Below are 24,651 nucleotides of genomic sequence, written 5' to 3' on the forward strand. Positions count from 1 at the left end.
TCTCAACAAAGTGAAACTTCTAGGCCCTACTTTGACTTTTTAATAAATTTCTTAATCCAAAACCAAAACTATAAAGTTTCATGTTTAAAAGTAACAGTGTTTGAATCAGACGTCCTAGGATGCATATATATGCATATTTGATGAAATTTCAGTTTTCACTTTTACACCAAAAATATGTCATAATAGAATCAAAGAAACGAATTGCAAAAAGGGTTCATATCATATCTCGGTTTCTTCACAATGTTAAGCCTTTTGGAGAAAGATCTCAATGCATAAATAACGCACCCTAAAATAGACAATCAATTACATAACACGTAACAAACTTACCCTATCAGTAGAAATTGTTGAATCGTTTTCAAGAAAATTTTCCTAGCACGGTACTCCCTTCAAGTTAATTTGTCATTTTGGTTCAATTTTCATTATTTATTGTGTAATTTTATGCTCTACAAAATTTCTCCACTTATGTTGTTTCTTTTAAGATAACACAGTATAACTTATAAAATAACTTATAAAATAACGATAAAACGGTGCGTTCTGTTGTACATTACTAAACTACAATAGATTTTCGAGTATATTAGACAGTTAATTGAATGCATGGTCAAACCGAAAATAAAAGATTTTTATAGAGCGTAAAAATCTTTCTAATTTTTCGTTTTGACCAGATAAAAAAGACACTCTTAATTCTTCATTTTGTTACCTTTAAAGTTGTGTCATTCTTCTTAACTAAAACTACAATTGTGAGTTGTGAATTTGTGATGTGGATAAGTGAAATTGAGATGGTTGTGAGAGGATTTGAACCCTAGTCCTCTAATATCCAGGATGAATATTTCAATCGTGGGATGACCATGAATTAGTTGTATTCTGTTTATAAATAAGTAATTACTGCAGCAAATCCTTGAATCTTGCAGAAAGATAATTTGTGGTCGAACCGTCAAAATTTCAGTAGAAAGTAGTAACATTTTAAACCGATGCCAGTCGAAGAGAAAGAGGTTTTTGAATGTAAAAGATCATACAACTAATGTCTCATATGATTTGATATCGGAATTTTTGAATAGGCAAGATGTCGTAATTAAAATGGGAAATAAAAGGGACAAAACGAGACATAAATTTTTTGATAAAGTTTTTGTATAAAGTCAAAATAACTAATTAAAGAGGCCAGGCCTTTGCATTGAGTTTTCATCATTCTTTAACTAAAACTACATATTGCAATTCAAAATGTGTCATCAAATGAACTGAAACGTAGAAATAATACGTATGTTTTTTTTTTCCTTAGTAAAAAACACAACAAAAATAAGTTTGAGCATTCAAGAATATAAAAATTATTGATGTGTAAATCTCTTTATGATGAGAATATATTTTTACTCGACTAGTTTCATACTAATGTGACTGTGATTGACTGTAGTACTTCTCCTAACTATATCTAGCTAAAATTTTGCACAAACGTAACCTTTCAAAGTGAATCTAAACAACAACAGTCAAAAAATTGAATTTATCGAAAGCTTGTCCAACACATATTGGTTTCTTGTGTTCCAAGGAATCCGAGAGTTGTCAAGTAACCCTGTTTCCTCTTAAAACCCATCGCCCTCTTTTCTCTCAAACCCGAGTTCCGTTAATACATCTCTGACTCGATCCCCTTCGTTGAATTGAACTGTGGGTTTCATCTGAAGAAAACCAATAAATAAAAGAGCTCTCATGAGAATCTTTCTTCCTGTTTTTTGATATTTCTCAAAAGCCAAAATTGAGAGAAATGTTGTTGAGTCAATTTAGCACCTGCTCAAGCTTCAAACGAGACTCCCTCCTCTCGCTTTCAATATCTCTCGCTGGCTTTTTCTCTTGAATATGTTAAGAATAAGTAAAATCAAATGAGAAATCAACGTAACAAAACAGAGGAAGTTTCTCTTCTCTTTTCTCCTTGCAACCCACAGTAATGAAGAGAAGCAGATCTTGTTTCAGTTTCTTTACCTTTACTCTCCGTTCCTGCAGGGTCTCTAACACCGATTATTTGCATTCTATTCCATATATTTGATTTAGCAGTTTCTTCGATCTGAAGAATACCCACAAAAAAAAAAAAAAAAAAAACAACCACATGAGATATCCAAATCTAAAACAAAATACGATTGAGAGAAAATGTTAGATGATTCAATTCAAGACCTGATCAAGTTTCAAACGTTCCTCCTTCTTCTTTCTCTGAATTTCTATCTGTCTCTCTTTCTCTACATTCTCCTGTGAATAAAGTAAATCGAAAACAGAGTAAGGTTCTCTTCTCTTTCGTCCTCGCTAACTCCTCTGGAGTACTCTGTTTCACCCGCAGTAACTAACAGAATCAGAATCTTGTTTCAGTTTATTTACCCTCATTATTCGTTCCTCTACACTTTCTTCAACCTCTCTCTGCACATTAAATTGAGCTTGTCTCTGTTCCTGCACAATCTCTTGAGCTTGTCTCTGTTCCTGCACAATATCTTCAGCTTCCATCCTCTGCCACCCAAGAAGAATCTCTCCTTCATGTTCAATACCCACTCGCTTGTAATCGACCGCTGTATCATCAGTTACATATTGGAAAAATTCTCTTGGATCACGCTCTTGAGAATCTGGAATAGCTCTCGCCTGAGAATTAAGTGACATGGAGAAGAAACTCAGTTAAGTCTTTTCACATTTGGCTGATAAGAATAATATATAGTAACCTCGACCTGAGCCTGAGGCATAGGTTCTGCTGCAACATCCTTTTCCTTTGAATGTATATATGAACAACTTGAGCCGAACTTACAATATCCTTTCAGAAAAAACTGCAATGTAGAAAAGGAAGTAGTTGCTTACAAATCAAGTAACGACTAAACTAGACAACATGATTCAACAAAATCTCGTTTTTTTTTTCTTCTTCTTTCTCTTCTTATTAAAACCAATCAGATTTGAGAACTGTACCTTACAATCCTGCATCTTCTTTGGAAAGGCCTATTAAGATGTTTCAAAGCAGCAAGCCATCATGAGAAAAAAAAAAAATTGTTAACTTAAATCTCAGCCAAAAAAATACATAAAAATTTCTTTCTTTCTCACCGGTGAAAGATGAGGAGGATGATTGAAATGGCATTTGCTTCCATAGCTACAGAGACCATTTTTTGCATAATGTCGACAATCTGCTACACCGGGACGAACTGGATATTGACTCGACCCTGTTTCATTGCTTCTCCTCTGCATCTCACCACCTCCCAGTCTCTTCTGCTGCAGATTACCTGCTATGTCTGCGTCTGATTCACGAACCTGACCCGCTTCGTTTATTCTTAAACCGGAGTCTTCGTTCTCCTGAGAAAACCGTATTGACTCTGTTTTTTTATCATGATAATAATAATCCGCAGTAAAGAACAGAGTAGCGAGTTCTTGTTCAGTTTCTTTACCCTCTTCTCTCCCCAGGATCTTGGATCTCTTTCGTGTCTCCGATTAGTTCTCTCTTCAGTTTCGCTCGGCCCCAAATCCGGTTTTCTTCCCTGAGAATCAAATTATAACGAAACACCTAAATCAAAACATCACCCTTCGCAAGAACATAGTTCGACTCTGTTTCATGGCGTCTTTGACTTCTCTAATCAAATCTTTCTATAGATACTATATTGTAAGGAGTGAAACCGAAACGCCAAATCGAATGAGTAATCACTGTAAAGAACAGAGTAAATTGTCGTTCAGTTTCTTTGTTTTACCTTGCTTTCTTCCATGGATCTCGACTCTGTTCTTGCAGAGTAAAGTTCTCGTATTAGTTTCTTTAGCCTCTTCGATTCTCTTCTCTGACTTTTCTCTTCAGCCTCGTTCGATTATTCCGTTATTGTTTTCTCTTTTCTCCGCCCGTCTTCTTTATCTGTTCTCTGGAAATTTAATCAAAGAATGGTTTTGATTCTTTATATTTAAAACGCTAAAGTTTGTTGTTCGACAAGATAGTGTCCATAACAGTATTTGTAAATTGTAATACGTCCTAAACATACATCTGTATATGCTTTCTTTTTTCACTTCCACACGAAAAACAAAATGTACTCTGTGTTAACAAGGTAGTCTCTTTACCCTCTTCTTATGTGGCAAGACTCTCGACTCTGATATTTTGATTAAAACCATTATAGTTTCAAAGTAAGAGAATGACGATCACTTTAACCCCTTAGCTCTAATCTTTCTACAGTTTATTTCATCATTTGTATTAATGTTTCATCAAATGAATTTATGCGTAGTAATAATACGGTATGTTTTTGAGGTGTAAATTTTGATATGATGAGAATATCTTTTTTATGTGATTGCACTTATAATAATTTCCCGAACTATATATAGCTATAATTTTGCATGACCTTAATCTTTACGAGTGAATTCAATCAACTGAACTAAACAACAATCACAAGACTAAAATCGAAAACATAAATCGGTTTCTTGTGTTCCAAGGAATCTGAGAGGTTCTCTTTGAAGATAACTAATTAACGACTGAGAGAAAATGTTGATGATTCAATCCAAACACCTGATCAACTCTACTACCTTCCCTAATTTCTTTCTCAACAATCTCTACGTCTCTGTTCCCCGCTGGTTCGGGTTATCATGAGCGTGCTTCTCCTGAGAATAAGTAAATCAAAACAGAGTAAGGTTCTTTTCTCTTTCTCCTCTTAAGAACATAATCAGATCCTCTTTCTTTTTGTCTGTTTCTTTACCTTCAATATTTGCTCCTCCACACTCTCTTCATCCTCTTTCCTCTGCATCTCAATATTTCTCTGTCTCTGATTCTCTTGAGCATTGACGCTGCGATTCTCCTACAATTATTTTTGTTTGAAGAGAAAGCAAGGAGTGATTGAAGTCAGTTTTTTTTTTTTAAAAGGGACAAAGTCAGGCCTTATTCAATTTCCTTACCTTCCTCGCTCGTCTGTATCCCTCCACTATTTCATCATGTATTTGAGTCTTTTGAGTTATATCTCTGAATCTTTCAGGCCCTCGGGAATCTGGAATAGCTTTTTCCTGAGGATTAAACACATCCGTATAAGTTACTCAGAACATCAAAAAAAATATAAACATCAGTCAAGCAAGCGAGTTAAGTCAAGGACTCGGGATCATAAGTGACTGTACACAGGAAAACAAGATAAGAACAAAGTCAAATTTCTTTACCTTCTTTGCTCGCTTGAATCTCTCCACTATTTCATCAGTCATTTGTCTTAATATTTCTTCGGAACCTTCATGCACTTGGGAATCCGTAATAGCTTTTGCCTAAAAATTAACAGAGTCACTGTTCCTTTTCTCCTTGCAAATCACAGTAAAGAAGAAAATCAGATCTTGTTTCAGCTTTCTTTACCTTCAATACTAGTTCCTCCACACTCTCTTCAGCCTCTTTCTCTTGTCTCTCACTATCTCTCTGTGTCGATTCGTCTTTTCTCCTTGCAATACCAGTGAAGAAGAGAATCAGATCTTGTTTCAGTTTTTCAACGTTTACTCTTTCTCCCTCCAAACTCTCTGCAGCCTGTTTCCTTCGCATCTCAATATCTCTCTGTTTCTGTTTCTGCACAATCTCTTGAGCTATCTGCCACTCATTATAATATGGATAAGAAAAACTTATCATCTGATGCTCAGGTACAACAGAAAAATCCTTGCCCTTTGGGTGAATAAATCTACAAGCTGAGCCTTTCTCACAATTTCCTCTCAGAAAAAACTGCATACAGAAAGAGAAAGTTGTTCAGTAAACAACTCTGGTCGAGAGCTTATCTATCTTTCAAATAAAGTAAAGACTAAAACCAGACAAGAAGAATCCATATACTACAGATTCTTGTTACTACTGAAATGAAGTTGAAATATGATTAGATTTTGAGATAATCCAAGAAGTTTGCACCTTACAACGAGGATGATTGAAAAGGCAACGTCTTCCAAGGCTACACAGACCAGTATTTTCATAATCCTGACAAACTTTTTCAAAGGGACGAACTATATACTCACTTAGAGACCTCTCATCAAGTATCCTTTTGGATTCACTCGACTGAGAAAATTCGTGTATCAGAGTTCTCTCATCAAATGTCCTTTTGGGTTCACTCCTTCCCCAAACCCAATCAATCTTTGTAGCCTGAGAATCAAAATTGAAAAAGGAAAAAGTTAAATCAAACAAAATATACTCAGTTTCTAACAAAGTTAGTTTCTTTTACCGTCTTATTCTGTGGCAAGAATCTCGACTCTGTTTCATGGTTTCTCCTCCGTGACACCTCAACATCTCTCAGTATCAGTTGTCTCAGTGTATCTGCGTCTAACTCTCTTTGGTCACGAATCTGACCGGCTTCGTTCATTCTTAAACCAGAGTCTTCATTCCCCTAAGAAAACGGCATCGACTCTGTTTTATCATAATGATATAATCCGCAGTAAAGAACAGAGTAGCGAGCTCTTGTCAAGTTTCGTTACCCTCTTCTTTGCCGAGGATTTTGGCTCTCTTTCGTGTCTCCGATCTGTTCTCTCATCAGATTCGTTCGGCCCCAAATCGTGATTTCGACCCTGAATATCAAAATTAAAAGCAAAACGCTTAAATGAAAACATCACCCTTCGCAAGAACATAGCCGCGAGGTCTATCTCGACTCTGTTTCATGGCGTCTTTGACTTCTATCATCAAGTAGTTCTCTAGATACCATATCGTAAGGACCAATCTAAGTGTAACCTAATCGCCAAATCAATTGAGTAAATATCACAGTAGGAACATCGTGAGTTTGAAATAGCAGAGAAAGTTCTTGTTCAGTTTCTTGTATTTTCTTACCTTGGTAACTTCCATGGATCTCGACTCTGTTCTCTGAGCTTCTAGCAGATCCTTCAGAGCGTCTGACATTAAGTTGCGTTTCTTCGACATCTTTTGTCAATGCCAACGATCTTCTCTCTTATTCCTCTTTTTTATTCTCTCTTCCTTCTTTGTTCGCTGCAAATAAAATCAAAGAAGGATTGATTCTTTAAATCCAAAACCCTAAAACTTTGATGTTTGAAAATTATTTCCGTTGTAATCCATCCAACGACCCAAGATATATGCGTGTTTAATGACTTTTCTGTTTTTACACGAAACAAACTAAAGGTTTGGGTTTGGCGGGAAATAAATTCTGGGTGATTTTTTATGGATTTTTTTTTTCTTTTTGTTCAACAGCTATTCTGTTATGGTTATAAGAAAAAACATAACCAATAACAGAGTGAGCTCCAAATGATACTTAACAAAATAAGTATATAACTATGACAATTGACTGTAACGATAAGAAATTTTAATTTTTCAAATTTTCTTTTTCTGTATACCACTATGAAAATTACGAAAAACATGTACATTTGATTACAACCTATTTCACCAATTCTGCTAGTTTGAAAGTGAGAGAATACTGATCACCTCAAACCCAAAATGTGCATCCTTTTTACAAGTAGAAGATAGAATCAGAAGCAACTAAAAGGTCCTATTCTCTCATATGACTTCCCTTTTGAGTCTTCTTTTTCTCTCCCGGAAGCTGAGAAGTCAAACGTGAATCATACAGTGTATCGAGGTTTAGCATTACGATCAAGAGTCTTTGCATCCTCCTGAAAAGAAATTGGACAAAGTCACAATAGCACGAACCAATGTAGTTTTAAGAGAACACAAAAAGATGTTGAAGAAGTACTTACATGATATATGAATCCGATTGACTCATTGTAACCAAGAAGTTCCTTCCACTGTTTCCCAATGCTTAGCTGCAGCAAACAGAACATCGGATTAAATTGCACCAATATTAAGCCAGTGTTATGAGTTTTATATGAAGGAAACAAAACAAGGATTAGAATTCTCTTATCGTGTAGATTCCCTATCAGTTTTTGGTTAAGCACTATTAGGGACCTCAGGAAATCCACTATCTACATGTTGTGTTTCCTCAAAAACAAGCCTTTTGTATTACTACATAAATCATATACATAAAAGCATCGATGAATTTTACCTGTGCCTTCTCATTTGCAGCGTTCTTTGTCCATAGAGAGATCTTGTCCCCTCTTGTTCTGAAATTCAAAACTGCCCCACAAATCTCATCTCCTTGCTCAAATTGCTCACCAACTAACGCAAGTAACTAAAACAAGCAGACAAAAGAAAAAAAAAAATCAAAAGATGCCTCCAACAAGCAACATATGGCTTAAGGAAAACTACAATCAACTCCCGAATGTTACAATACCGTGTTAAGCCAATTAGATTCCAGTTTAGCCTTAGGGAACATCATAGTCCACTTTCCTCCATCAGCACAAGTAGGATCTTCCCATTTTGGTTCAATTTTATGTTTGAAGCAGTAAAGATCAGCCCCTGGAACCCACTTGGTTGGAGGATGCATGTTATTGTAAAGACTGCATCAAGTAGTTAACAAGCCCGCGCTTTAAAACTCATCCATGACATCAAACAGGATACCTTAAGATAGAGGAAACCTAAACGCAGAAGAAAAGAAACGCAAACAAAAACCAAACTAGCTTCTCAGATGGAAACAATCACGAGCAGCTGATCAGATTCTGATGTATGACGCACAGATACAATATAAGCATTCTCCAATACAAAGCTTGAGCTAATCCAAGAAGAAACTGTTCTATTACTGTGAATTTAAGATCAAGGCAAGGGAAAATTGAGCAAAAATGCATCCGTAAACCAATAGAACAAAAGACATCGTAAGCAGAAATCACCGGATCCCTATACTACTGGTTCTGCCTCAGAATGATTTTTCCAAATTCCGTCCAGATTTGCAAAGAAAATACCAAACGAGATAACAAGAAAGAGAAGTATTCAACATAAATCTCACCTCCAGAACTCCTCGATAGTCGCGAATGTGTACAAGGTTCTCAAAGAGCTTCCCCATGTAGCTTGATACGATTTCGAGGAAGGATTATCGAACCAGATGGTCCAAGAATTCTGGAACGAGTGCGAATTTTGGATTACGGTGGTTGATTTCTTCGACACATTGTCCTTTCCACCGCACAGAATCGTTTTCCCCTTCGACGGACCTTCTTCGCCGCCGCGGATAGCCTTAATCGCCGGAACATGCTGCTTCTCTATACGGCTAGGGTTCGCGGTGTTAGGATCGAGATTCTCTTCCGCCATAATCGTCGATACTGAAGAATCCTCCTCAACCACCATTTTCTCTCTTGCTCGGCTCGATCAGTTACTTTTCCGTTTCGCTCCGTCGAGTCCGTCCTCTGTTGTAGACGGAGATGGAGAGATATATATTTGTCCAACATAAAGCTTAGTGTTAGCCCATTAACGGCCCATACTCAGCCTAATGAAAATGCGCGGGGTATTTTTATTTTTATTTTTTTTTTAATTCGGAGTAAACAGCGACAAAACCAAAGAATCCTTCACTCGCGTAACGGCAACGAGTCTCTCTCTCTCTCTCACACTCTTCTATCGATATCTGTGCTCTTTCTCTTTTTCTCTCTTTAAACCTCACTTTACTTAAATACTCAGTAAATCTAGGGTTTAAGACCATCTTCTAGTTGCCAATACAGGATCTCTGCACAGTTACGGCCATGGATTCACTTCTCTCAGCCTCGTATAGATTCGTTGGAAATGGTATGATTTGCTATCCTAGTTCCGATTTTCTTTCGCGGTAATGTGGTTCCTGATCTCAATTTGTTGTGTTGCGTCGCATTTTTCTAGTTCTCTGATGTAATGTTGGCTGTGGGTTTGTGGATTGTTAGGGTTTTAGCTTCGTAATTTCTACAAAATCATACATATCGATTCTAGAATGTGAACGAAGTTGGTTTTGCTTTTGGTGATTTTTCCCTTTTTTGTTTCGGTGGGTGTTAATTCGGAAAGTATTGCTTATTTGCTGATATGAATAGTGTTTGAAGCTTGGATTTTTGATTAACCGGAAGCCGTGAATAAAAAATGCATTGTGAAAGTTTTAAAATGGCACATTTATTTCAGTTCTTCACAGAATCTGAGCATTTGATGATAAACAACTTTGTTTTCGATTTTAGTTTTGATGTCTAATGTAATGGCTTAGCATATCATAGAAGCTTAGTGTCATAGCCCAATTAGCTGTGGTAATTTGAGGTTTGTGAAGAAGTAGTGTGGTGTGGTTAAAGTAAGGTCGCTATTAGGATTAATATGAAGCATTATTCTTTGAGGAATTTAAGGCCCTGAATACGAGTTTCTCAAGCCTCAAAGTTTTTGCTTCTATTGGCGGAAATCCTTTTTCTCTGTTCCTTTTAGCTGCTGCATAAAGTGTGTAAATTTGTTTTGGTTTTGGTCTTGCTCGGTAATCATTTTCTTTGTTGAGAACAGTTTCATATATTGCATTCTTTTCCGTTGATGTTAGGTTATATCAAACAGCAGAGATGTTGCCAAGAGCTGATCCAAGTATATTCACCTGGTTGGAACCGGTGAGTTGATATGATATGTGTATGCCTCAAAGGTTGGGGTAAGGAATGAAGCCATTGGTCCGTGCTTGTAGGATAGATGTATAAAAATTTTGATGTCTATCTTCTCTTTTATTTGTATTCCTGAACTATAATCATGTTCTGATTCTTAATTCAAAGTTCTTCCAATAGATATTTGAATCATACACATCAATCTTATTGAGATCCTGCTATACAAAGAATTTATTTTGCACTCATAATACATCTTGAGGGAGTCAGTTTAAGGTCATGGTGTAAAAAAAATTATTGACACTGAGAGATCCTATAACATCCACAGAATCAAGTTGAAAGCAATAGAAATGATCTTGTATAGTTTTGACTTTTGAGTCATGGAAGGAATGTGCTTGTGCTGTCTCTACGTGCATCATGATCTTGTGAGACTTCTTTTGAATGAGCCTTACTTTGACCAAGGCAAGAGGGCGTGAGACCGGAAGGGAATACCTTCTTTCTTGATTCATGATTCGAAGCCTTCTTTTCACTGACAGAATCCGAGAAACTCCTGAGTTCGTTAAGCCGCTTCATCTTCTCCTTCTTCTGCTTCTTCTTTTGGAAGGAGAGGAAGAATGAAGCCAAAACTCTGGTGACTTGCTTCCCAGATGATGATGATGATGATGAGGAAGAACCTTTCTGAAGTTTCAAACGCCGATATTGGCGTCTAGGACAGCTTCTGGTGATTCTGATAAGGAGTTTCTTACAACGCTGCATAATCTTCTGGTTGAATGTAACAAGTGATGCAGTGGTTCTCATCTTTGTGTTATTGCTTGTCTTAACTCTTAAGCAAAAGCAAGTTCTGAGAGAGAACAAATACAAGAAGTGGGTCTGTGTTGCTTTGTGCCTTGGTGGATTTTCTTTTATAGCCATGGATTTTGTGTTTCTTGGCAGGTGGGTTTCACGTTTTTGAGTCTTTAGCTTAAGTTTGTGGTAATCCATGATCATGCTCTTCACAAAGTCTGTGTCTTCTCTTTAGTCTCTACTGACAAAGTCCTCTTACTTAAAAAGTGTTTGGATCGTTCTCTAATTCTTAACTGTATTTTTTTTTTGTCAACACACAAACTATATTTAAAAGGTCAGAAAAAGGATATTCTGTTTTAGTTTACAAAGTTAGTTTATTCTTTTAATCTCAAATTTACAAAATAGGTTTGAAAAGAAATGTCAATGATTTATTTGATTTATCATTGGCCTACGCCTAGTGCATTGATTCGGATATGAAACCATAGGTTCTAAAATAGCAACTTGCTAAAGTAATAGTAGTAGATCTTACCGTGATAAATATAACTCGCAGTAAATAGTCAAAAACGTTGACAACGATCATGTAAATACTGTCCGGACTGGCAGTAATATTTTTCACAAATGGTTGTCAATAGAATACTCAGTGGAACAAAGATGAAAATGATAGATAAATAATTTCGTTTTATTAATTTCGTTTAAAAATATATCAATTTTTTTAAAAAAAAATTCGTTCACAAATTTAGTTTTTCCAAGGGATGAATTAATGAAATAAAAAATTCACTCTTTCATTTCAAATGATAGTTTTCTAAAGGAAAAACAAATTTCACCATATTTTTCCTTCTATTTGTACAGCATTTTCACCATCAGGTTTTATTTGGATGTATGGAAATGAATAAATAAAGAGAAAATAAATATGGAAATGCTATTACGGTTTGAACAAAATAAATTAATTTTGGGCAAGGTTGAATAGAAATAAATTAAAAAAAGAATAATCAACAACAAAACGAAGACTCTCCTTATCTCTTTCCTTTACGGGAGATTCTGGTTTCCCCAACATATTTCATATAGAGACAAAAAGGAGAACGCAGTCCACACACACACACCTACCTCACACTGCAGCGAGAGAGAAAGAGAAACTTTGAAGTGAACGGAAAATTTCATTCAAATTCTTTGGGCGAGAAAATCCATCGTCCCGATCGATCATGCCGTCCGGTGCGAAAAAGAGAAAGGCGTTGAAGAAGAAGAAGCAACAAGAAGCGATTGGAACGAGTACAAACAATAAGGGTTTCAATGGCGTTAATCTTCATGGTACATTTCATTCTGCTCCGCTCGATTTTGGCTTCCGGATTATTTGTTGTTGCTAGGTCGATTGATTTGTCTTCATTAGTATAGTCTCCGCAAGTTTATCGCGTCTCGAATTAACCATTTTCATGATTGGTGTATAGAGATCTGTTTTGATTCCTGCTTAGTAATAATCCGTGCCTTTTGTTCCGTCTAAGTTTATTCTCATCTCACTTGTTCTTTGGAATTAGTTGATTATCTGTTTTGAGCTAAGATCTTTCTATAAATTGAGAAACAATGCTTCGAGTCATGGCTTTGTTGGACTGATGAAGAAGAAGAACACACCGTCCATGACTTTCATAGGATTTGTAACAAGTGCTTGATCGTTTTCTCTTATCATTTTTTTCAGTAGCTTTCTGTGCTCAGTAGTTTTTTGTTTGATCTTTGAATTTAACCAAAAAAAAATCTCAGGACATGATGAACATGGAAGCCAAGATGAGAGGGAAAGTGATGGCAATGTGAGTTCCGCTGGTTCTCAAGGAAATGAAGAATGTGGGACAAAAGATCCATCTGCTTCTCTATCATCTGGTCCGGTGAAGGGCTCTGCTAAAGAGACATCAAGAGATGCAAATGTTATTGCTGTTGAAAGAGGAACGGATTGCCAGAAAAGTCTTGCCCGCAATTCCTCTTCTGAAAACAGTGCTCACAATGCCAAAAATGTAGCTTGTCAGGATACCTATGGTAAAACAGTCTTGCAAATCACTCCTGTTGTCGGTTCTGTAGAGCCTGCGGCTTCTGTATCCAAAGTAGTCATTTCTGAAAAGAGTAAGCACGTTGAGACCTCAACACACTCAAATTTGGTCAAGCAGAAGTCTGAGAAAGATGAAAAGCATCCATCTCCGTCACTGGGAAAAGATAATAGTAAGGTGGTTACTCTTCCAGGATCTGCTGTTGGAACAAGCAAAAAAGTAGAGAATGTAAGAGAATCTGAAGTTACAGTATCCTCTGAGGAAAAGGTAGCATCTCTTTCTCCTTCTTGCATTATCTACTTGTGAATTCCCTCTCTTTTCAGTTGGCTGAATCTCCTGGATGTATGCAGCGTCTTTTACTGCCTGGTCCACCAGCCGTCCGAACTTCGTGGTTAAGTTGCTGCGGTTTGTTTGATGCTATGACAGGATCTGACAGATAAATACAGGTTAGTCTTATCTTCCATGACCTACAATGCGTCCTGTTTTTGTGATGATTCCATGGGATCCTACGGAAACTACTTCATTTAATCTTCTAACCTTCTAAATGGTCTAGTAAGATGGATCATGGAGTTAGAATCTTGGATTGTGAGTGGCTCTTAAGTAGATTGTATACCTCAGAGTTTCAGTCAGTTTATCCACTTTGAAACCCTTCTGGGAGAGGCTTTTCTAATTATTTCTTCTACAGTTATTTGGAACTAATGTCAGATACTAAGCTATTAAAAACACAACTAGATAAGGGATCAAATCCTTTTGTGTCGTGAGTAATTTTTAACAACATTGTGTTGGTACGTATACCAGTCTCATTAACATGTCTTATCTGCATTGTTCTGCGGAAGAGCAGGATTTAGATAAAGGTGGACAGCCAAAGCTCAAAGACAACCGCAAAAACAGGATTCACAGTCCGTACACTATTCTCTGTACATTGTCTTTGATAGATAATAATGTGGGCGGCTTTTAGCAACATACGAACAAGACCAACATCCTCAACAGGGTTAAAAATGTTCATTTCTTTTTGAATTACAGTCTTCATTTGTTCATTAAATGGATTTTAGATTCATGAGACTAAATTTATATAGCTCTATTTTCTTTTATCAATTACCACAATTTTTATTTATCTTCTTCTCTATCTAGTTCATTAGATATATGTAGAGGTGTGATCCATTTGAAGCCTCAAAGTTTGATTTTATTCCATGAACACAAAGTGACACACACATAAAACAAGATCGGATCCTTTTGTACACAAAGAATGCATGAATTTATCGACTTCCTATGAAAATAAACTCACACACACACAAACACTCACACACTCAATCCCAAGTTTTGGATGATTGATACATAAGAGAAAAAAAAAAACCGAAAAGCCCATGATTCCTTAAGAAGGTCTCCTCACGCCGTGAACAGCGGCAATGTAAAGAAGCTGTGTGACTGAGAGTATGATCAAGAACGCCTCCATGGTTCTCTACAGAGAAGAAGACACAGAAAGGGAGAGTGAACATGAAGTCAATAAATTGTGGGTTTTCCAAAATTGAATCTATAAGATTTGGGAATAGCAGAGACAAGTCTCACCAGTTTTGCATTTCGCACGTGAAGCTCGATTTCTTTCCATGCGAATCTGTTGATGAAAGAATGATTAGTCTTTATCATCAATGTCTCAAAAACAAGGATGTGTTTTCGAGAGAGAGGCCAATATAGTTTTATTATTATTACCCCATGGCAAGGAGTGTGAGGGTCCATGCAATAGTTGCAGCAGTGGCTGTAGCCGGCAAGCTTCCCACGGTCCAAGAACGAATGTGGCTAAGGCCTGAGATTGTGGAAGCCGCACCAACTACTCCCGCCAGTAACGCGAATGTCACAAAGAATCCTGTGGCTGCGTTTCCCATCGGAAAATAAATTGGGGAGAAATGTGCTGGAAGATTGAAATCAGGGCCTGCTCATAATTCGTTTTCAAAAGAACCCGAAATGTTAGAAGTTAAAGAACAACAAAGAAAATACCATAAACCAACCAAACCATCATTGGAGATGAGTCAGAAGTTTGATCGTGTTCTTTACCGATTTGGAAACCATGGTCGATGGCTCGGTTCATGGCCCATCCTCCAATCCCTAGAACAATCACATACATGCAGAAGTTCAACACCAGAAGTAGAGAAGCAACAGGTTTCATTTGCTCACCCGCCATTTTCGCCTTTTGAAAAACTACAAAACCGGGAGAGAAGAGAGAAGAAAAAAGAAGATTGAGGAAAGTTAATTAGTTTTGATCTTATTGTTTTGAATGAGGCATAATGAAGCTTACTTTATATACTATCTTGCATTGTTCTTTTCTTGTTAAGGCTGCTGGTGATAAAGAAAGGTTTATTAGAGAGTTGTAAAGTTCATAGCTTCAAGTTGAAGGCAAAATTCATAAAACCCAAGATTCTTGGCTTTGCTCTTTGTACTTGTAGAAAGTATTGTCCAATTTTTCAATAGTTTTTTAAGATGATCTTACAGAAGACAAAAGCTAGATTCTTTGGCAGTTTGTATGTCTCCTTATTAATTGCTTTTTATCCAGTTGAGACATGGTACTTCTTCTTAAACAGTTCTCAATAATTTTGGCGAAATAACAGATTTTTTTTTCGTTGGTACATTAATTTAATATCCAAATAGCATCTTAGTAATTCTTCCTCGTTTATTTTTTTTTATTTTGTTTTGAGGGAAACCCTAAACTTAAAGATGGAGCAACCGAAAACCATTTCGGAACAAAAGTAATTTTTGTACTTCAAATCCAGTTTCCCCTCTTCAAATAGAGAAAAAAAGTAATTTTTGTGTAGTATAAAGTAAACAAAAATTAATCTGAATCTTTACAAAAAAATCTATATGTTCTCTTTGGAAACTCTAGAATACAAGCAATTGTTGATTACTCTGTCCTTTTGTTGCAAAGAACATTGTAAAGAACACTTAGCACTAGAGATTGACATTATCAGGGCCTTTTAGGTATCTCCATCCATTCTTCTTTCGACCGATTAGATACTCCAAGAAAATCGAATCGAATGGCAAGGTGATTGGTCCTTCCGTGGGGAGGCCAAACTCTTCTTCAGCGATCTTCAAGAGCCCTTGGAAAACAGAGTTGCTCAGGTAACTTATCGGAAAAGCAAAGCGGAGTTTATCAGCTGTGTAAACCACAAAACAGCCCTTCTCTGCAGCGGTTGAGCTACAGATCTCTGAAATGATCTCTGAAATGAGATTCTTTTCCTGTGGAGGGCTGCGCTCTGTTGTCATTTCTTGGCCATCTTGATTAGCTTCTTTGTATTCACCATTATTTTCAGGGAAAATATTTTACAGAAAGGAACGCAAAAAAGAAAAAGATTGTTAACTTCTTGTAGAACTCTCTGGATGCAAGTTGTGAGTGATGAAGAATGCAATAGGATTGTTGCATTATATATAAGGAGAGACTACTACAGCTTAGATGAACGTACTTAGAGCAACCCAACACATGCTTCTGTATTTCTTGTCTCAAGGGTCCCAAGTTAGAAATCAATCATATCTGCTAACTTGTGGATTGAAACATCTGGAGAGAAGACAAAAACCATGTGGGTATAATTCTTGTATTAATATACAGTTAACAATATTTAGATGCAGAGACATGTGCAAGTAAATTAAAGATGTTAGACGTCCTTCGATGTTCTCAGAGGAGTTGAAACCTCGAGAAAATGTAGTGGTTATGGTAGGTTAGTGGGTTCTTTGAATATTAATTTCTGTGATTCAGAATTGTCTTCGTCCTTGAATACTTGTTCACCAATCAAAGAAAAGGTAAATGAATAGAAAAAGTTTCATAGATTGAAGTTTAAAACGCCACTCCTCTGTTACCCTTTTGTCAGTGATGAATCTATAAAATTTTAGGAAATATTATATTTAAGGGGTGGATAATTTTTAAACTATGTTTTGGTAAATGTTGTAGAGAGAAGAACTTAAATCTTTGCAAATAATTCTAACTAAGTACGTAGGCTAGAACTTTTTCTTGTTCTTCATTATTTTCCCAAGTTTATCCTCTATAGCAACATAATTGGAACTTGAAGTTTGTTCAATTCGACTCACAGAATGTACATACGGCTATCTGAAAAAGGCACGCAATCTTATTGAATTGAAACGTTTGCAGAGTAAATATGTCTCAAAATGAGCTGCAAAACGGTTTCAGTGAAACGTCTAGAAGATTGTTCTTCAAAAATTTATATGAAACTGTGGCCACTACTGGTATTGAAATTAGGTCATTTGTTTTTGTTTGCAATTGAAGTTGGTTTTGATGAGAGAAAAAAATAATAGTTTGTATTTCTGAAATAACTTGTCTATCTAATCCATTATAAACTTTACAAAGCACAAATAATTTTTCTAAAACTCTAAAATACAAGCAATTGTGGAGTAATACTACTTTGTTGTTCTTGCAGTTCAAAAGAACAATGTAAAGAGCATCTAGCACTAGAGATTGACAATATCAAAGCCTTTTCCGTATCTCCATCCACTCTTCGTTGGACCAACTTGATGAGATAATTCAAGAAAACTGAGTCAAATGGCAACATGATTGGTCCACCGGTTGGGAGGCCAAACTCTTCTTCAGAGATCTTCAGAAGCTCCTGGAAAACAGAGTTGCTCAGATAACTTATTGGGAAAGCAAAGCGGATTTTATCTGCTGTGTAAACCACGAAACAGCCCTTCTCTACAGCAGTTGATTTGCTAGTAGTACTTGATCTCTGAAAGGAGATTCTTTTCCTGCTCAAGGCTGCTCTATGTTGCCATTTCTTGGCCATCTTCATGATCTTCTTTGTGTTTAACATTTTCTGAGAAAAGCTTGCAAATCAGAAAGCAAAAAGATACTAGTTGTAAGTTTGTGTTGCAGAACTCTTTGAGTTAAGGCAAGTTGTGATTGATGAAGAATGGTATAAGCTTTGTTGCATTATATAGAAGGAGTATTAATAGGATTTAGAGGGAAAGCAAAGCCAAACCAGACAGAAACACATGCTTCTCTTTTTCTTGTCTGTGATCAAAACACAAAAGGGTCCCAAGTTGGGTAACCAATCCCATCTGGAAATCAAATTGTGGATTTATATACAATATATAGTGAGAACTAAGAAGAAGACATGACCATGTGGGTATAAAAATATATTATAAGAAATATGTAGGTACAAAGACGATGTGCAAATGAATGAAAGATGTAGAAATTGTTTGTCCTTTTACGTTTGAAAAAAAATCATTTTACAAAGACATTTTGGAGGTGAAAGAAATGAAGATGGGTCCTCTTATGTTGTCACTTCTCAAGAAAAACCCCGCCAAAACCTTAAGAAATTCGGAATACCGATTTTAATTAAATTAAACCGAGCTAAACCGGAATACCCTCGTAAGCTGTACCTGTTTTCTATATAATGGCAAAGCCCTAGCCTAACTCCACAGAGACTCGAACAAAACCCCCAAATCCTTCTTTGTAGGGTTTATTATTCTTCTTCTTCTTCTTCAGTTCTTCGCTTATCATCTGCGAATCTTCTTCTCCTCTATCTTGATTACCTTCGTTCATCTATTTCAATTCAACGAAAGTGATGATTAGAAATTGTCGCCCCAGTCTTACTTGCATTCGTTGCGACGGATGTAATATGGTGATTGACTATTTTATGTCTGATTCTCTAAATTTCTTATATGTTTTGATCTTGAGTTTTTTTCTTTTTTCCGATTGGAAGTGATGAAATGGCATTTTTGTTTTGTGACACCCAGTCTGATCTGCTTCTGCAGAGTGAGTGATGTGCCATATTCTCTGATCCAAATTCAATGATTGGTTTATGTATTATTATTATAAAGATTCTGTTTTTTTTTTTCGAAAGTTCTGTTTTTTATGGTTTGAAATTGGAGGAATGAGGATTATATAACCATACGTCTGCAAATCTGAAATTCAGTGTTGATACTTAGACATGCACTACCATCTGACCTCTTCCATACATTGTTTTTGTTTTCAATCTACTTGGTTCAGTTCTCTGCAATCAATGATGAAAATTATGTCCAAGTCAATGATTATCCATGATTATTAAACACTAGATCACCATCTTTCGGCTGAGATTGCAGATTGTTCTCAAATATTTGAATCGGTTTTGTGTTGTGTTAGAGATTTGCCTATGGTATCTGATGTCCAAAGTTATATCAATTGTAGTTGGATGTTTCGTTTTTCAGAGGCAGAAAGTGAACGAACAGGCCTTTGCGACACTGTTAGCTTCTTATTACCTAAGCTACCTGTTACTTATTTACCTGTTTATATCCACATATTATCTTTTAGTCGTTTTTTGGTTTTATCTTCTTTTGTTAGCTTCGTGTTGTTGGTATCATCTTGTATCTTTTGTATTGTTCTTTTGCAGGGGCTTTGCTGGTTCTCTTGTGTGGATGTGGTTTTTCTTTTGGATAATCTTCTGATAAGAAGATTAAAGAACCATCGACTCAGTGTAGTATCTACATTGTTTATGTTGTATTTTATGTTACTTCTTTGGTGAAATCAGTTTAATGTAAATATCTTTTCAAGTTATGTTAATTCACAATAAATCTACCAATTTCCCAATATCTTTTCTCTTGATTTTTGCTTTGCAAGACTCTGATTGTATCAGTTCTGAAATATAATTAACTTAACTACGGCAGTCTGATTGTTTCTCTGCTCTAACATGAAGAACTTTTTTCTTGGATCTTTGGTTTCGTAAATAAAGATGGCAAATCTTTTATTATTTCAGTAAAGTCTAACTAAACATATATCTGATATTTACAAATTGGTTAGCCTCTTTGTTCATAGAGACACTAAAATACAAGCAAATGTTGACTAGTACTACTTTGTTGTTCTTGTTGTTGCAAAGAACACTTGGCACTAGAGATTGACATTAGCAGAGCTTTCTCTGTCTCTCCATCCATTCGTCGTTGGATCAATTTGATGAGATACTCCAAGAAAACCGAATTGAATGGCAATGTGATTGGTCCACCAGTGGGGAGGCCGAACTCTTCTTCAGAGATCTTCAAGAGCTCTTGGAAAACGGAGTTGCTCAGATAACTTATCGGAAAAGCAAAGCGTGCTTTATCCGCCGTGTAAACCACGAAACAGCCCTTCATTACAGCGGTTGAGTTGCTAGCAGATGTAATTGATCTTGGAAATGAGATTCTTTTCCTGCTTAAGGCTGCTCTCTGTTGCCATTTCTTGGCCATCTTCATGATCTTCTTTGTGTTCATCATTTTCCTGGATAAGCTTGCAAATATTGAGATCGAAATGCAAAAAAAAGGGTACTATTTGTTGTGTGTTGCAGAACTCTTTGTGTTGATGCAAGTTATTGATGAAAAATGGTATAAGCATTGTTGCATTATATAGAAGGGTTATTAGGTTTAGACAGGCTTTTGTGACAAGCTCCTGAGCAACCTAACCAGACACAACACATGCTTATGTTTCTACTCTATGTGATCAATAAGGGTCCCAATTTGGTAATCAGTTATGTCTGTAAATCAACTTGTGGACTATAAAACTTCCGTCGAGAAGACATGATCATGTTGGTATGACTATGACTTCTAAATAAACATTTATATGACAAGAGTTAGGTAGTAAGACACTGATGAAGAATGCAAGAGGCTGCTGTTACATCATCTACATAAATATAAAATGAGTAGTTGATAACTTGTCAAGTAGATAATTCTTGGAGACAAGATTAGCCAAAGAAAAACCAAGCTCATGATTCTGCATAGCTGTGTCTGTTTCGTAAGGGTCCATGTTGGTTAGTAGATTAGCTAAATGAAATGTGAGTCACAAAAATTATAGGTGAAGTAGTTATTTCAGGGGACAGCAAATCTGGTTAAAATCAATGATCAGATACAAAGAAAGACATGTGCTTGTGAAGCAGAGATGAAGGGAATGTAGGTCCATAGATTCTCTCACAAGAAAAATAGACAGTGAATCAACGTTTCTTGTGCAGTCTATGTATGCTTTTTCACAGATTTTCTTGTTCCAGATGGTTGATGTAAGGACATTCGATAAAACTCATGCTTCTCTATAGATTTTCTGTGAGCTAGACAAAAAGGAAAGGTAATAATGAAGAAGAAAAATGATGACCATGTAGATAAGTCCATAGATTAAGTTCAGATCATAGGAACGCCTCCTTTGTATATTAATATTTAGAGAATCATAAGGGCATTGGAGGAATCTCGGGGAATGAAACTTTAAGCAGTTGTACCATGTCTTAAGAAAAGTTGTAAAACATTATAGTGAATTTGTTTTGAAAATTGTTCTTCAGAAATTTTTAGAGCAAAGTGCAACCACAAGTGATACTGAAGTTTCTCAGGTTTCTTGTTTGCAATAGAAGATGTCAAGATGTTTTTGATGATGAGAGACAAAAACAATAACTGTATTTCTGTTTCTATCTAATACACTCTGGACTTTACACATACATAATTTGCTACAATCTAATATACAAGCAATTGTTGGGTACTACTACTTTGTTGTTCTTGTAGTTGCAAAGAGCATTGTGAAAAACATCTAGCACTAGAGATTGACATTAACAGAGCCTTTTCTGTATCTCCGTCCATTCGCCGTTCGATCAACTTGATGAGATACTCCAAGAAAACCGAATCGAATGGCAACGTGATTGGTCCACCTGTTGGAATGCCAAACCCTTCTTCAGAGATCTTCAAGAGCTCTTGGAAAACAGAGTTGCTCAGGTAACTTATTGGAAAAGCAAAGCGGGTTTTATCTGACGTATAAACCACGAAACAGCCCTTCTCTACGGCAGTTGAGCTGCTAGCAGTAGCACTTGACCTCTGAAATGAGATCCTTTTCCTGTGGAGGGCTGCTCTTTGTTGCCATTTCTTGGCCATCTTGATTAGCTTCTTCGTGTTCATCACCATCTTCTTGAAAGATTATTTTAATCGAAAAATCACAAGAAGATTTGTAAGTTCTGTTTGTAGAGCTCTATGAATGAAAGTTTTGAATGATGAATAATACCAGAGGCCTGATTCATTTTATAGAAGGAGAAACTATTAGGTTTAGATAGGCTTTGAGACACGCTCCTGAGCAACCTAACCAGACACAACACATGCTTCTGTTTCTACTCTACCTTATCATAAGGGTCCCAAGTTGGTAATCAATCATACCTGCCAATTAACTTGTGGACTATAAAACTTATGGTTAGGAGACATGATCATGTGGGTATGAAAGCTATATAAAATTTTAATGACAACATTTTGGTACTATGACTTTAATGAAAGTCGAAGAATGCAAGAGGAGGCTACAAGAGAAGCCAAAAAATTGTGGTTAAAATTAATGATCAGAGACAGGGAGATAGATATATACAAAGAAAGTCATGTGCTGTTGAATCAAAGAGGAAGAGCATGTAGATCATAATCAACTATTCCTGCTAAAATTTCCATTACCTTGACAAACATCAATGGAAATGTGTTTGTTAACTTCAAAAAGATGAGTTGCTTTGAATGAATTTTTTTATAACAGAAAGTTTAAGAGAAAAACAGTTAGAGTAAAACGTCATAATGGTGAAGTTATCTCAGTTTTCTGTGTTTACAATGAAATTTGATTTTGATGAGACATTCTTAAAAGAGAGCCAAAAATATTGGTTTCTATCTGAAATAATATTCTGTCTAATCTAATACACTAGAATCTTTACAAATACAGATATTGCTACACTCTAATTTACTAAAATACAAGCAATCGTTCTTGTTGTTGAAAATAGCACTGCGAAGAACATTTAGCACTAGAGATTGACATTAACAGAGCCTTTTCCGTATCTCCATCCATTCTTCGTTCGATCAATCTGATGAGATACTCCAAGAAAACCGAATCAACTGGCAACGTGATTGGTCCTTCCGTGGGGAGGCCAAATTCTTCTTCAGCGATCTCCAAGAGCTCTTGGAAAACATAGTTGCTCAGGTAACTTATCGGAAAAGCAAAGCGGATTTTATCTGCCGTGTAAACCACGAAACAGCCCTTCTCTACAGCAGTTGATTTACTACTAGTACTTGATCTATGAAATGAGATTCTCTTCCTGCTTAAGGCTGCTCTCTGTTGCCATTTCCTGGCCATCTTCATGAGCTTCTTTGTGTTCATCATTATTTTTTAGGGAAGATTTTTTTGTTTTGTAAGATTGGAAAGCAAAAGGTGTTTGTAAAAGGTGTTTGTAAGTTGTGTTGTATAACTCTTTCAATGCAAGTTATGGTTGATGAAAAATCCAATAGGCTTGTTAGATTATATATAAGAGGAAATAGAGTTTAGATAAACTTAGAGCAACGATATTAGACAGAACACATGCTACTGTCTTTGTTGTATGTGATCATAAAGGGTCCCAAAGATAGTAACCAATCCTGACTGCTCATCAACTTGTGGATTAAAAACATCTGCTGAAAAGACATGACCATGTGGGTATGAATCTTAGAAATGACAATATTTAGACGTCACAAAGACATGTGCAAATGAATGAAAGATGTAGAACTAGTAGGTCCTCTGATGTTCACAGAGAAGTTAAACCTGAAAGAAATTTCAGTGGTAGGTCCTTGAAATTCAGGTGTAATAGACTTGTAAATATGGTTCAAAGGTCGTTCCTCTAGAAATTCAAGGTTTAACTCTACAAAGGATTTTAACTTTGCAAATAAAAGACTTAACCGTTGCAATGAAACTCGATCAAATATACACACCAAGACAGAATGACATTTATCAAAGTAGTGGCTTCTTGACAACTATTTGAACTAGTTCAAACAACTGACTTGATCGTCAATGAATTCGCATCCAAGCTGTTCCAATTAATTCACTGTGGAATTCAAGATGTGATTAAACTCAACGGTCGTGACCACATGAAAAAATAGATTTCATCAATGTAAATGGAACCTCTCAGAGAATCAAATCAGATAAACAAAAATACTGTAATTGGGTCATAGTTTTTGCTTTTGAAACGGAAATGAACCTAAAATTCTTAAAATGGGCTAATGTAAATTAGCAAATATAAGCCCAATGGGCCGTATCTGAGTTCCTTTCAGTTTCAGCGAACTAAAAAAATTCCTTCAAGAGTCTTGTCTAGCTGCTGCTATATGTCGGTGACCGACGCGGGATTAGAGAATTTAACTAACAAATCAATCAAATTTTGCAAGGCTTAAATTTGTCAATCTATTCTATTAAAACAAAAACACATTTAATGCTTGCATCCAAATACTCTAAAATTTTTTTTGTAGTATTTTATTTTATTTTTATATTTAATTTCCGAAAATTAGTTATTAATTTAGATATTTTTAAATTTCCTATAATCTAGATCATCTTCAATTTAAATTTCAAATTATTAGAAATTTAATTAAATTTAGTTACAAAAATTTGCATTCAATTTAATTTAAATTCAAAAAATTCCAAAAAAAATAAAATTAAAATTTATTACGCAAATTTAGATAATAATTTTAATACTTTAGAATTTCTTAAATACAGAAAAGATTTAATTTAAAATTTTAAATTTAAATAATATTTTTATAAAAATGCATAGTTGATAAATATTTTATCATACTTATC

General features: G+C 35.8%; 10 protein-coding genes, 1 long non-coding RNA gene, 4 other non-coding genes and 1 pseudogene across 15 annotated transcripts; 6 read left to right on the top strand and 10 right to left on the bottom strand.

The window, feature by feature from the left end:
* Positions 1-1,568: 1,568 nt before the first annotated feature.
* Positions 1,569-3,701, bottom strand: LOC18992139 (putative zinc finger CCCH domain-containing protein 9). Its single transcript, XM_024152220.1, has 8 exons — positions 3,687-3,701; positions 3,390-3,479; positions 3,052-3,297; positions 2,350-2,604; positions 2,152-2,223; positions 1,963-2,044; positions 1,771-1,832; positions 1,569-1,661 (listed from the first exon to the last, which is right to left on the bottom strand). Exons 1-8 carry the CDS (start codon positions 3,699-3,701, stop codon positions 1,569-1,571), a joined length of 915 nt encoding a protein of 304 aa, XP_024007988.1.
* Positions 3,702-4,446: 745 nt separating this feature from the next.
* On the bottom strand, positions 4,447-5,754 carry LOC112083989 (trichohyalin-like). Its single transcript, XM_024152221.1, has 7 exons — positions 5,737-5,754; positions 5,579-5,653; positions 5,300-5,524; positions 5,116-5,214; positions 4,864-4,968; positions 4,668-4,766; positions 4,447-4,572 (listed from the first exon to the last, which is right to left on the bottom strand). Exons 1-7 carry the CDS (start codon positions 5,752-5,754, stop codon positions 4,525-4,527), a joined length of 669 nt encoding a protein of 222 aa, XP_024007989.1. The 3' UTR covers positions 4,447-4,524.
* A 1,495-nt stretch (positions 5,755-7,249) lies between these two features.
* On the bottom strand, positions 7,250-9,145 carry LOC18992140 (eukaryotic translation initiation factor 4E-3). Its single transcript, XM_006415500.2, has 5 exons — positions 8,751-9,145; positions 8,142-8,307; positions 7,914-8,039; positions 7,609-7,674; positions 7,250-7,524 (listed from the first exon to the last, which is right to left on the bottom strand). The coding sequence occupies exons 1-5, from the start codon at positions 9,083-9,085 to the stop codon at positions 7,474-7,476; spliced, it is 744 nt and encodes a 247-aa protein (XP_006415563.1). The 5' UTR covers positions 9,086-9,145; the 3' UTR covers positions 7,250-7,473.
* A 172-nt stretch (positions 9,146-9,317) lies between these two features.
* On the top strand, positions 9,318-10,499 carry LOC112084177. The gene is made up of 2 exons (XR_002898147.1): positions 9,318-9,517; positions 10,269-10,499. It is a non-coding gene; the product is annotated as an uncharacterized LOC112084177 (long non-coding RNA).
* A 196-nt stretch (positions 10,500-10,695) lies between these two features.
* On the bottom strand, positions 10,696-11,115 carry LOC18992141. Its single transcript, XM_006415501.1, has one exon. The coding sequence runs from the start codon at positions 11,113-11,115 to the stop codon at positions 10,696-10,698; it is 420 nt and encodes a 139-aa protein (XP_006415564.1).
* A 1,029-nt stretch (positions 11,116-12,144) lies between these two features.
* Positions 12,145-14,216, top strand: LOC18992142. The gene is made up of 4 exons (XM_006415502.2): positions 12,145-12,405; positions 12,850-13,394; positions 13,478-13,573; positions 13,969-14,216. Exons 1-3 carry the CDS (start codon positions 12,300-12,302, stop codon positions 13,565-13,567), a joined length of 741 nt encoding a protein of 246 aa, XP_006415565.1. The 5' UTR covers positions 12,145-12,299; the 3' UTR covers positions 13,568-13,573; positions 13,969-14,216.
* An 80-nt stretch (positions 14,217-14,296) lies between these two features.
* Positions 14,297-15,394, bottom strand: LOC18992143 (membrane protein PM19L). Its single transcript, XM_006415503.2, has 4 exons — positions 15,177-15,394; positions 14,835-15,054; positions 14,694-14,739; positions 14,297-14,586 (listed from the first exon to the last, which is right to left on the bottom strand). The coding sequence occupies exons 1-4, from the start codon at positions 15,301-15,303 to the stop codon at positions 14,500-14,502; spliced, it is 480 nt and encodes a 159-aa protein (XP_006415566.1). The 5' UTR covers positions 15,304-15,394; the 3' UTR covers positions 14,297-14,499.
* A 601-nt stretch (positions 15,395-15,995) lies between these two features.
* Positions 15,996-16,432, bottom strand: LOC18992144 (annotated as a pseudogene).
* Positions 16,433-17,429: 997 nt separating this feature from the next.
* LOC18992145 (auxin-responsive protein SAUR64) lies at positions 17,430-18,027 on the bottom strand. Its single transcript, XM_006415505.2, has one exon. It carries the CDS (start codon positions 17,927-17,929, stop codon positions 17,495-17,497), a length of 435 nt encoding a protein of 144 aa, XP_006415568.1. The 5' UTR covers positions 17,930-18,027; the 3' UTR covers positions 17,430-17,494.
* A 651-nt stretch (positions 18,028-18,678) lies between these two features.
* LOC112084200 lies at positions 18,679-18,768 on the top strand. Its single transcript, XR_002898158.1, has one exon. It is a non-coding gene; the product is annotated as a small nucleolar RNA U31b (small nucleolar RNA).
* Positions 18,769-18,818: 50 nt separating this feature from the next.
* On the top strand, positions 18,819-18,904 carry LOC112084203. The gene has a single exon (XR_002898161.1). It is a non-coding gene; the product is annotated as a small nucleolar RNA snoR4a (small nucleolar RNA).
* Positions 18,905-18,987: 83 nt separating this feature from the next.
* LOC112084239 lies at positions 18,988-19,073 on the top strand. Its single transcript, XR_002898196.1, has one exon. It is a non-coding gene; the product is annotated as a small nucleolar RNA Z195/SNORD33/SNORD32 family (small nucleolar RNA).
* A 42-nt stretch (positions 19,074-19,115) lies between these two features.
* On the top strand, positions 19,116-19,201 carry LOC112084241. Its single transcript, XR_002898198.1, has one exon. It is a non-coding gene; the product is annotated as a small nucleolar RNA Z196/R39/R59 family (small nucleolar RNA).
* A 635-nt stretch (positions 19,202-19,836) lies between these two features.
* LOC18992146 (auxin-responsive protein SAUR63) lies at positions 19,837-20,436 on the bottom strand. The gene has a single exon (XM_006415506.2). The coding sequence runs from the start codon at positions 20,340-20,342 to the stop codon at positions 19,917-19,919; it is 426 nt and encodes a 141-aa protein (XP_006415569.1). The 5' UTR covers positions 20,343-20,436; the 3' UTR covers positions 19,837-19,916.
* A 1,049-nt stretch (positions 20,437-21,485) lies between these two features.
* Positions 21,486-22,145, bottom strand: LOC18992147 (auxin-responsive protein SAUR64). Its single transcript, XM_006415507.2, has one exon. It carries the CDS (start codon positions 21,996-21,998, stop codon positions 21,558-21,560), a length of 441 nt encoding a protein of 146 aa, XP_006415570.1. The 5' UTR covers positions 21,999-22,145; the 3' UTR covers positions 21,486-21,557.
* Positions 22,146-22,800: 655 nt separating this feature from the next.
* Positions 22,801-23,295, bottom strand: LOC18992148 (auxin-responsive protein SAUR61). The gene has a single exon (XM_006415508.2). The coding sequence runs from the start codon at positions 23,212-23,214 to the stop codon at positions 22,801-22,803; it is 414 nt and encodes a 137-aa protein (XP_006415571.1). The 5' UTR covers positions 23,215-23,295.
* Between the last annotated feature and the right edge of the window lie 1,356 nt (positions 23,296-24,651).

Source organism: Eutrema salsugineum, unplaced genomic scaffold, assembly GCF_000478725.1.
Source record: "Eutrema salsugineum unplaced genomic scaffold, Eutsalg1_0 scaffold_5, whole genome shotgun sequence".
NCBI lineage: Eukaryota > Viridiplantae > Streptophyta > Magnoliopsida > Brassicales > Brassicaceae > Eutrema > Eutrema salsugineum.